This window comes from Eumetopias jubatus, unplaced genomic scaffold, assembly GCF_037043125.1.
Source record: "Eumetopias jubatus isolate StellerSeaLion01/CBP00866 unplaced genomic scaffold, mEumJub1_p1.0 scaffold_6, whole genome shotgun sequence".
NCBI classification, from domain to species: Eukaryota; Metazoa; Chordata; class Mammalia; order Carnivora; family Otariidae; genus Eumetopias; species Eumetopias jubatus.
In genome coordinates this window covers 40,173,192-40,185,477 of record NW_028274812.1, presented here as the reverse complement: position 1 = coordinate 40,185,477, position 12,286 = coordinate 40,173,192, and the positions used below count along the sequence as shown (strand labels likewise).

Genomic DNA, 12,286 nt, shown 5'->3' with positions numbered 1-12,286 from the left:
TACTGTTTCTAACATAGCAAGTGACTGATATATTTTTGCTTAGTGATTAAATGTATTAGTTGGCAATATGTCTTAATAAGAAATGTTCTGAGTTGAGAGGGAAAATGGGTAAGCTTTGGTGTTAGTGATTTTCCAGGAATAGGATGGATTTTAGGTGTAGCCAGTAAGATGTGAAGAAAGACAAAGGAGCGGGGAAAGCCTTAGGTACGCCTAGAGGAAAGTGAACAAGTTTAGCTGAAGCGGAATGTTCCCACAGAGGAGATATGGAATAATTTAAAATGAAAGACGAGGCTAATTACAGAAGGCCTTGAATTCCAAACTAGAGTCAGACTTTACTATGCATACTTTAAATAAAGGAGCTAGTAAGATGTGTGGTACATTAATGGAAATGAAACACTGAAAATTTGTAATTATAATAGAGCCCATGGGTATATAGTCTTATTCATAATTATTTTATCCAGAAGAATCGTTATAAATATTGTATAGCAAATATGTACTTTTCAGTTTATTTTATTTTAATCCTCTGAAAAGTAAATGTCTCTCAGCAAACAATTTGAATGTGACTTACACATAAAGACCAAGTTTTCTTTTCAATGATGGGTTCCACATTCATATTAAATAGAGGAGGAGAGTCCCCTAAAGGGGTTTTTTTGTTATTCAGAAAAGGTCACTGAAAATACTGATTATCTGTACAGAAAAGAACACATTTTGCATGAAATGATGATCCTTTCATTTCTACTTCTGATGTAAAATTCATCAAGCCTAATTCTATGGAGAGTAAACTTTAGAAATAAATAGCTCTTGTAAGTAAGTGGATTTTCTAACTGCCTGGAATCAAAAGAAGACCTCAATCAATTTCTTTTTCTATGCTACAGGGTACCTGAAATCTCCTTTGGTGCTGAGAGAAATTCTCTTTGCCTTACATTTGGAAGGGTTTACTTTGGAGGGGGGGAAGCAGATTTATATTGCACTCCTTCAGAGATCCTGACTAATTTAAAGGAAACAAAGTCACTAACACTCTTAGAAAGTAATGCCTGGATTAGAGATAGTCCTGAGGTAAACTGTGAGACTGAGAAACTGGTTTTTGTAGTTCCAGGCCTTTATTTCATTATTCTCCTCAATTTTCTTTAGGGACACAGTTCTCCAAAACAATTTAATCTCTCCTTTCTTGACCCTCATCACTCATGAAGGCTCTGATGTGTTCCCATTAGCAGTAGGGGCTTGTACCTAGGCTGTGAGGCTTACTTGGAGATAGGGTATGTTAGAATCCTGGTAAAGAAGTTAGGAGTAGGAAAATATTTACAGTATGAAATGTCCCCCACATGATATTTATACATTACTTCTGGGGGGTAGACCTACAGCCTTAGCATGATACACTATTATTTCCAAGGAAATAAGAATGTAATGTTATCTGCCCAAGGGTTGTTCAAATTTTAAGGGTACAGCCTGGGGATGTCAATGATTGAAACAATGGAATAAATAATTAATTGTGAAAGAAACAGTTTTACATCTTGGATATAAGGATCCTTGGATATATATATTATGGTGGAGAAAGAGGAAAGAGAGACTTCTCATCAATTCTTAGATGATGCTAACTAATCAATATATTCATAAGACCATCCCTTCCTGCTACCATCTTTCCTGAATTTTACATTATATTCCCGAATTTGGAATTATGAGCAATATGGTATTTATTGTAGCATTCAAAATAGGGCATGTCTGAAAATGAAGTTGAAAGGGTTATAGGGGTCAGATCTTGGGGGATTCATGTTATTTTAACAAGGTTAGGCTTTATTTATTTTATGACCAACTTGGAAAAAGAGAGTTTTAAATTGAATGCCTTATTCAGTTTTATGACCTTGATAACTTACTATGATTATGGGGAAATTCTGGTAAGATCAATATTAGTGAAATAAAAATAAAAAAACCTAAGGACAATAGTGAGTTCATTACAGTGGTTCAAGCATAATATAATGAAAGCTTAAATTAAGATGGAAGTCACAGTTATGAATAGGAGGAAATATATTCAAGAAATATTTAGGGGATAAAATCAGCAGAACTTGGAGACTGAATAATCAGGTGAAGGAGAGAAAGATCAAAAATCAAAGATCACCCTCAGTTTTCTAATGAGATAAAGGGTAGATTATGATTTCACCAATAATAATGAAAACCAAGTTGGGAAGGGGGAGTGAGGTGATTAGGTTAAGATAAGTTGTATTTGAAGATGGTATTGGACATTTGAGCATACAAGCTTGAAATTTTCAGGGAAATGTCTTTTCACAGAGAAGTCCTGAAGTGGTAACATACAATGGGGAATCTTCAGGATATAGGTCAGAGTTTCAACCTTGAAAGTTGATAAATCTCACAAAGAGACAGTATAAAATGAAAAGTTCAGAGTATTAATAATGGAATCTGGGAACACCAATAATTTAAGAGTCAGCAAAGAAAAAAAAAACACAAGTCAGAAATAAAAGGTCAGACAAATTATGGAGACCCAGGAGACTATGTTGTCATGATAGGCCAGTAAAAGAGAAGCTTAGGAAAGAGACAAAGTAGTAAATACACTTGAGAAACCTAGTAATGTGAGTACTGGAATGGCTCCTTTGGTTTAGCACTGATAACATCATCAGCATTATCCAGAGCATCAGTGGCTCAGCAGAGACAGAAGCCTTATCCTTGGGGGGAGATGAGAAGCAATACTAGCATTCCAGTATCCAGAAAACTGGATAAAATGTGGAGGAAAGAAAATGGTAGAGAGAGAAATAGTAATGAAGAAAAAAGGAGTTTTGGGGTGCCTGGGTGGCTCAGTCTGTTAAGCGTCTGCCTTAGGCTCAGGTCATAATCCCAGGGTCCTGGGATCGAGGCCTGCGTCGGGCTCCCTGCTCGGCGGAGAGCCTGCTGCTCCCTCTCCCTCTGCCTGCTGCTCTGCCTACTTGTGCTCTCTATCTCTCTGTCAAATAAATAAATAAAACCTTAAAAAAAAAAAAGAAGGAGTTTTGAAGTTGAGAATAATATCTCCAAAATGAGGAACGAAATCAATAACAAGAAAGAAGATGATGTGACAAGAAAGCATGGATGCCAGATTAAAGAGGACACTACTAGAAACGCTGGTCTTGAAGGATAAACATTTTACCTCTTAGGTCAAAAGGGAGATGGCTCTAGATTAAACAAGAACACCAAGCTGCTAACCTGTGTCTCCTTTTATTCCAAGCCATTTTCTTCAGCATAATTGCCTGTGTTTTTCACCTCCCCTTCCCTCAATCCATTTGTCATCCTTTAGCTTTCAAGTGTGCCTTCCCCTGAAAATTTTCTTTTTAAAAAAATTAATAATTATCCACTTGGCAATGACTTGGTGACCTCCACCTTGTCACTGAAATGGTTTCTTTTCCTGTGGTTACTATGACATTATAAATAATTACATCTATTTTTCTTTTAAACTCATCTTTCTATGACTTTTTTCTGTTTTTTTTTTTCTTTGAATTTCCTTGCCCTCTTTCCTCCAAATGCCCATGTTTCCTAGCATTCCACCCCAGCTCTGTTCTCTCTCTAGGCTATCTCTTCATGACAAACTCATGGACTTTTACTGTTTCTACCGTTAACCCCAGGTAGAGGGCACCCACCTATATATTTCAGTCTTGCCATTATCTGGAGTTCTAGTTTTACATTTAGAGCCACCTATGTGATGTCATTTGCATGTGCTATTGGCACTTTAACTTGAATATGTCTAAAATCTTGTCTTCCCTCCTCAAACTACTTCTCATCTTCCTTCTTAATTTTTATAAGACTATCAACCATATTCTTCTAGCACCCAGTCTGAAAAGTTATTATTGTCATTAAATCATTTCTTTTTTTTTTCATTCCCAAAGATGGTAAGTTGTCAAATTCTATTAATATCCCTCTTTTGTAATCTCATAATTAATACCAGGTCCTAATACATGTCACCTACATTATTACATCCTAACTACCCTGCCTCTTCCTAAAGCAAATGTCTGAATATTTTTCCTATACTTAAAATTTTTATTAACTCTCTATTGTCCGTGGAATAGAGTCCAATTTTAAAATCAGGCCCTTTTACAGTATTATTAGCCTAGGCTGCATTAATTCATACCATGTTCCCAAGATTCTTGTTCTCCTCATATATATCCTGCAATTTCCTACCACTTTGCCTGGTTCCCTCTCAACAAATGATTATATAACATTATTTAAGACTTAGCTCTAAAGTCACCTTATATAGTCAATCTTTGCTTTTCTCCAGGTAAGAATTTTTAAATTCCTATGGAAACTTATCTGTATTTATCTCTTTACCTTGTTGGCTTTCAACTGTGAACTATAATTACCTAGAAAACTCTTAGGTGATAGAAAAAATTGAGGTCTAAACAACTTACCTTCCTATTTTTCAGTATTTTAAATTGCTCAATAAAAATAGTAACATCTGCATTTGCTCTTAATTCTGTACATAGTAAGTGAACCATAAATACATGTTAAGTGAAAGTAAAGTGATTTAAACACTGACAAATTTAAGTTAAAAAGATGATATATTGATGATTAAATACTATATATCCTCAAAGAAAATATAACTTAAAAGTAGACTTAAAATCAAACACAATTTATACTGGATATATAAATTGGCACCTTGTAATTAATTTAAAATATTAAACTTTTTTTAACAGAATTTTAAAACAAGCACAAAATCAGTAATTTCCACTTAATATTGCACACATAGTTCTTAGTTCAAACCTCAATGTAGAAGAACAATTACAATGTTTTGAAAACAAAAATAACCCTTAAATAATTTTCTTACTGTACTTATTTTTGAAAAACTAGAAGTTGAACATCTTGTAAAGTATGCTAAGTATTATGGAGATTAGGGGCTGGCTACTAAATCCATGATGAAGCAATATGTATTTTCATGTGTGATCAATTGTCAGTGAGGGGGTAGGGGACCCAAAAACTACCTGACAAATGAGAGAAGTCTCTTTTGGCTTTTACTTGTAACTTGTTAAATCGGTGAAATGCTACCTGAATTTCAATCTATTTATGACAGCTTTGGAAGGAACGCTTGTTTCTGTTCATGCTGTAGTTGTAGGCAAACCCAATATGCAGGTTCATATTTAAGAATTGAGGTATAACATCTAAAGACTAACTAGGAGCAAAGCAGTTGGTGCCAGTAGTTTATTTTCATAAAAAGATTTGTTCTCTTCTTTCATTCCACTCTAACAGTCAGCTCTACTTAACCCCAACCAATATGTCTGGCCTTACTCTAAACTCAGGGACCATTCTTGGCTGAAGATCCCCATGAGTTCACTAAGTGATGGTTCACTCTCAAGTCAGTATGTTTGCTCACTCCAATTTGATCTGATTGCACTCCAAACTGTGTGCTTGTATTTCTACCTTAAATATCCAAGCTCCAAGTGATTCAAAGTCTGTGCAAGGCTCAGTTCTAGTAGTTGAATTTTTCCTTCTTAACTCTGTCTCCAGACTGTCTTTCATAATCAGGAATTCCCTAAGGCTCAGTATCTGAAATCTAATTCCATATGAGACTCAAACAACTGCTATTTGGAAACCCTACTGGCCTCACCATTGGCTACCAATTTTGACACATAACTTTCCCTCACTTTTGTTCTTGCTTTTAATACATACCAATATCCTGGCTTCAGATTCACTTACTAGACCATGTATACTTTATCCTTCCCTAGACTAATGACTTTCTCTGAATCTATATTTAGACCGTTAGCCTTTTCATGATACCATGGCATTAGCCTTTCTGAAACAGCCAAGTTTTACCCACATTCCACTTAATGCCAACAAGTAAAATTGATTTGAAAATAAGACATCATGAAAGAATGAGATACATTAATGTGGACTTTGATGAATTTATGACTCTACCACTCAGGGTACATTGATATTTAACAAAAGATATCAATGCAACATGTACTATAATCACTTATAAAAAATGGCATCACAAATATTAGGTTATTAGAAAAAGATATGGTTAGGAATTAAGAGAGGGCACCCATTAATTTCATAACTCCAGCTTCTAATTATTATCTTACAAAAAAGTTTATGTTTTTTCTTTAAATATTCTTTATATAATTTTTGTCTTACCTTAGACATATATATATACTAATTTATACATTAATTTATATATTAATGAAATGTATTAATTTATATTATAATTTATATATAATTTATATTGATATTTATAACACATAAATTTATATTGTGTTAATTTATATCCATGTATTCATTTATATTCATATATGTACATATATAAATTGCTTGGTTTTGAGAACGTGGATGTGTGTTACGTACATTTTATATCTCCCTAGAGTCCTGATACGTATTCTCTTTATAAAGCGTATGCAGTAAGAGAGTTTTTTAAGAGAAAAACATTACGGTGTTTTAGTGAGTTATGTGTGAAAAGGTTTGTGTGTAGATTTGTGTGTGTGTATGTGAGAGTATGTTAAGTATAAAGTTGTTAAATTGTCCTTTGAGATATTTCTGGCGACACTGGATATATTACTGATCTCATTTCTATCAGTAAACAGAATCACAAATTTTAGAATTGTTCCAGTTTATTTTGAATTGAGAATATGTAAAACTTTTCTTTTTTTTATAATGTTAAGTTAACCACCAAACTGTACATCATTAGTTTTTGATGTAGTGTTCAATGATTCATTAGTTGTGTATAACACCCAGTGCTCATTACAACATGTGCCCTCCTTAATAGCCATCACCTGGCTACCCCAACCCCACACCCCTCTCCCTTCTGAAACCCTCAGTTTGTTTCCCAGAGTCCATTGTCTCCTCACGATGATTACTTTTAATGTATATTAATGTTCTTAAAAATATTATTTAAAATGTCTCCTAAAGGGAGTCAATATTCATATAAGTAGTTGCCTCTGATTAGACATGATAAAAGAAATAACTTTGAAAACTTAAATTCCAAGCTTCCCAATATTTCTTAAAGCAAAATGTTCCCATGTGAGCATTTCAAGGAGCACATTTCCTAATTTAGTATTATGCAAGCACAAAGTGAACATTGTTCATGTAAGCTTTCCTAGTCCAAGTTTCATTTGTTCAAGCCTGCCTTCCTAAGGCAGTATATTGAATTTAAATGCTCTCCAGATGATTGAGGTCTTGTTGAGTTTAAATAGCAGCATTTCTTCAATCTTTCAAACACTAACTTGCAATTGGACTATAATTACTAGTTTTAGTTTATCACCCTAAAGGAATGAAACCATTGGCACTAGAACACTGAAGACAAAGCCTTGTAAACATGGATACCATAAATCTTCCAGCAAAGTGGGTTTCCTTCTGTATCAGTGAAATAGTAAAATCAATAAATAGAACTCTTCTATAAGCACTGAACAATACATTAAGTTAGAAACCTTAGCAGAAATAAGCTATAGCCATGACATCTTTTTCTTTAAGTTACATTTACCTTTTTTAGTTGAGGCAGCACTAGTCTCTTCTTTGGCTCGTTCAGTTTCTGTAAATTCAGATATTAAAGACTGAGACATGGATATCAGAAATGCCAGGTCGTTATCTTATGGTATTGTATGTCAGACAAGACTAAAAGTGGCCCAAAGATAAAATGTGGCACCTGAGAGCAAAGCAAGCAGCAGAGAAAACCACTCTATAAAGTGCTTATATGTATTTTTAAGTAATGAACTCTCTTATCTCTCCAAGATACAACTCCATGGCTTTAAATTCTAATGCCTATGTAAGTGGTGATCATAAAACAAGGTGGCTTATTTCACAAAATACACTGGAATACCAATTAGTTTATATTCAAATCTAAAATGATGTATGAGTTCTGGGGAAGAGGACTTCAAAAGACTTCTTCATTTAGCCTTTAATTATGGGGATGGTAAGCAGTGTTTGACCTCGATCAATTAGCTTTATATTACAAAAGATTTACCATAATATTACAGAAAATTCCATTTGAATATTTTTTGGAGACACACAGAGAGAGAGAGAGAGAGAGAGAGAGAGAGAGAGAAGGCTAAAGTGTGTTCTTGGAGTTTCTCTGAATATCTAGTGTAGAATATAAGAGAGCTGCCTTGAAGACATAATCTGAAATGCTGGTCCTAGTACAAGATTTTGGACCTCAAATCAAAGCTAATTTAAGTTTTCCCTAGTTCATAAGAAAATAAGAAAAATAACAATGAACTGGTGAATATTTACAAATCTTTACTTATTTTATTAACTTTTTACTTTTTGACGTAGTTCTCCTTGGTTGCCTGAATTTTTATGTTTATTTTTATTCTTATTAGACCTTGGGCTGTGAGAAAGATCACATGTCAGAGGAGGCCTTCACATCACATTTAGGCTTTAATTCCATAATATTAGATACGAAAAACTTTACGAGTTGGGCCTAGACAAGAAGTAAATATTCTCTTCTCCAGACTGGACTACCCAGACCCCTGGTTGTTATATACCTTCTGGATAAAGACACCAATGGTTCTCAAACTTGAGCATGCATCCGAGTCACTCCAAGGGCTGTTAAAACACAGATGCTGAGCCCAGAGGTTTTGATTCAGTGAGTCTGGGGCATGTCCTGAGAATTTACATTTCTAATCAGTTCCCAGGTGATGCTATATCCAGACCATAGTTTGAAAACTGATTACCAAACTTCCCCTAAGAGACAATCAAGACTAATTCTTCAGTGATCCCCATCCCTGTTTACATCCGTTACCACCATGAGTACAGGCTTCCAGCAGAAAACAGAGTTCACATTTCTTTTAAAAAACAGGCCCTTTCCAAAGTCCTCCCAAAGTCAGCTCTCCACCACAGTACACACCCCTGCATCCTCAGCCTCTATTTGAACGTGTGCTTTGCTTTCTTCTTTTAAACACACCCAAGCTCCTTAAGGACACTGCATCCCTGCAAGCAGTCTTCTGAAATGGAGAATGTTTGTTTTCCTATCCCCTACATACCGAAGTGCCTGGAAGTGATGTATCTATCCTCTTTACTTCTTATTACTTCTCAAAGGTTGTTACCTCCTTGCTTCCTCTAAATCCCAGTTCCTTTGAAATACACAGTCAGGTTGCACCTGGCTCTATGCCTCTTTTTCATTAACCAACCTTATACTCTTATCCCATCCCTCATTGAGTATTTTTGCACACAGTCTTCATCCTCTCCACTACTACTGTGAGATTTCATTAAGAACAAGTCTCAGTCACAGCTGCACATTAGAATAAGCTGGGGGGCTGTTATAAGTCCATGACTTTCAGATGTACTAGGCCTAGGTGGGCTATAGAGCTTTGAAAGCTTTGAGATTCTGAGTTGGTGAGTCTGGGATGAGGCCTGGCTATTCATATATTTGGAAGCTTCCCAAGATATTCTACTATTTAACCAGGATTGGGAGTCACTAATACACACAGTTCATATGCCCGCTTCATCTCTGATTTCTTTAGCCTCTTCACTTCTAAAACTGGACTCCAGTTCTCTACTCACTACCACCTGTCAACATATTTTTGGACTTTTCCTCTGTTGCCAAAACTCTGATCCCCAAAATCCTATTCTCTGGCACCACAGAATCATTTTCCCCTTTACATCTCACTTACTCAAGAACCTTTTCCAAATAGTATCTGACTTGGTCAATACTTTCATTCTTCTGATCTTACCCCTTTCTCACTGTTCCAGATCTTCCTCATGTCCTCACTTTTACTCTTACCAAGCTAATATATAAATGAGTCATGGTGTAATCGCTCACTTCATGTCACTTTTATAGTCATCAGCTGTAGTAGTCCCCCAGGCTGCTTTTAAACTGTTGGGTGGTTAAGACATCAGAAATTTATTCTTTCACAGTTCTAGAGGCAAGAAATCCAAAACGAAGGTGTCTCCAGCCCATCCTCTGAAGCTATCTCTGAACTCTCCTGGAAAGAATCCTTCCTTGCCTCTTAGCTTCTGGTGGTTGTTGGCGACACTTGGTATTTACTGATTTATAGCTGCATCACTCCAATCCTTTTGTGTTCACATGGTTCTCTTCCATTTGTGTGTATCTGCATGTCTCCAGATCTCCCTCTTCTTATAAAGGCACCAGTCACTGGATTCAGGGCCCACTCCAATCCAGTATGACCTCATCTTAACTTGATTACTTCTGTAAAGACCCTATTTTGAAATAAGGTCACATTCATGGACACTAACTTAGGACTTTAACATATTCTTTTGGCGGGGGACATAATTCAACCCATTACACTCCCAAAACACCAAAACTACTTTATCCCTGCCACCTGAGCAGTCATCCAAACTGGAGGAAGGCCCTCACCCTGCTGCAGATCTCACTTGAATTGTCTCAGTTCAGTATTTAAGGGATAGATAGCACTGACTGGCAATACTAGTGCAGACCTTGGGAAGTTGTTTTCCCATGCGAGACAACTGGCTCACGCATTCTCTCCCCTCCTCAAGCTTCCAGTATCCTACGGTATAGAGGCAAGTTGCTTTTGAGAGATTCATAGAGAAAACAAAAGCAGACTACACTACCTCATATTTCCCCCACCTCACCAGCACATAACTGCACCATTTATTTTCCTTGCCATCCCAAAGCATGACCAATCCCTGCCCCATATTTAATACCAGTCCAGCCTGCATCCCGTCTCCTTTTGTCAAGTCAAGGCCTTTTTTTCTTGCAAATGTTACTTCTGTCTGCTACCTCATCAGTTTTCCACTTCAGCGATTCTTTCAGAAACATAATATATCACTCTTGATAACTGCAGACAAGCACATCCTTCACTTATATCTGCCCCCAACCCCAGCTGCTCATCTCTTGGTGGTCCATCAAAGCTGCCAGGGAGCTGCGACACGATGTCGCCACTTCTATCTTCTCATGCTCTGGGCTTTTAAAGCCTGATTAATTATGAAAAATATAGAAATGAGAGGCATAGAGGCATATATCATATGTGCCCATTTTAAGGAATGGTAATAAAAAATATGCACACCTTTATAACACCCTGTGAGCTTAAGAAATAAAATATGGCAAAGCCTTTGAAACCTTCCACTACCTCATGCCTTTCCCTTCATCTCAGAATTATCATTGTCCTAAATTTTGTATTAATCATTTCCCTATTTTTCGGTACAGTTTTTTATTACATGTACTTATCTCTAAACAGACCAATTTACATAGATCAAATTATATTGTCTAGTGAGATAACTATAAAAATTGATTTCTATTGTTTAATTCTTGTGATTTGATTCTTTCAAAACACCATGTTGAGATGCAGTGTTAAAATAGTTAAAGTGGCTATTAGACTGGGGTAGCTCTAGTGACTTCAGTAGCTTATACAAACAAACCAAAGCCAGAGACATCTAGATTTTTCTGGAATCTCAAAAACTAAAACTTAAGAACAGCTATCATGACAGCCAAATAACTAAATTTTCCCAAATAAGAAAAACATTTAAGTTCTAGCCAATTAAATTATTTCTTTGCTTTGCTTCTGTGTTTTCTTAAACCTCTGTCTTACCCCCTGCCTATCGAGCACCCTAACTACTTTTTCATTTTTGGCACTCTTTGATTCAAATCGTTGTTTGCTTAAATAAATTCAGTTTAACCTTTTACAGAAGCCATGTTGACATGAGTAGCTGTAGTTGATTATCAATTTTAACTGTGGTATACTATTCCACTATCTATCTATATCTATCTATCTATCTATCTATCTATCTATCTATACATTCTAATAATTATACATTCATTCTCCTGCCAATGGACATTAGGCCATGTCTGATTTTGTGCTGTTATAAGTAATCCTGTTATGAACATTCGCACACATGTTTCCTGGTACACATGTGCAAGAATTTTCTTAGAAGTGAAATTACTGGGTCAGCGCATTTGCTCATGTTTAATTTTTCCAGAAATATGCCACAATGTTCCCCCAAATTTTACATTCATACCAACAGTACATGTGAGAGTTTCTAGCTTCATATCATTACCATTACCAGAATAATCATTTTTCTCTTTTGTGGTCAATCTGGCATGTGTACAATAGTATCTTATTGTGCTTTTAATTAAAATTCCATTATACCGGGAGACTGAACATCTTTTGATATGTTTACAAGCCATTTATAGAGTTTTCTTTTTTTTGATGCTTAATTATATATTTTTGTCCACTTTTTTCTGCTCACTGTCCATCAAGTTCTTTGTCTTGTTTTTCGTTTTTGGAGATATTTATTTTTTTGCTACTTAACTCTTGTTACTTATATATGCTACAAATACCTTTTCCAAGTGTGTAGCTTGTCTTTTCTTAGAATTTTATCAGTACTATTTTGAATTCACTCAGGCAGC

General features: G+C 35.6%; 1 protein-coding gene across 1 annotated transcript in view; it reads right to left on the bottom strand.

The window, feature by feature from the left end:
• TRDN (triadin) overlaps window positions 1-12,286 on the bottom strand; it is a 327,015-nt gene that overhangs the window by 113,346 nt on the left and 201,383 nt on the right. Inside the window, exon 20 of the mRNA XM_088023743.1 lies at window positions 7,445-7,492. Within this exon, the coding sequence (XP_087879869.1) occupies window positions 7,445-7,492 (48 nt within the window). The remainder of the gene's footprint in view (window positions 1-7,444; window positions 7,493-12,286) is intronic.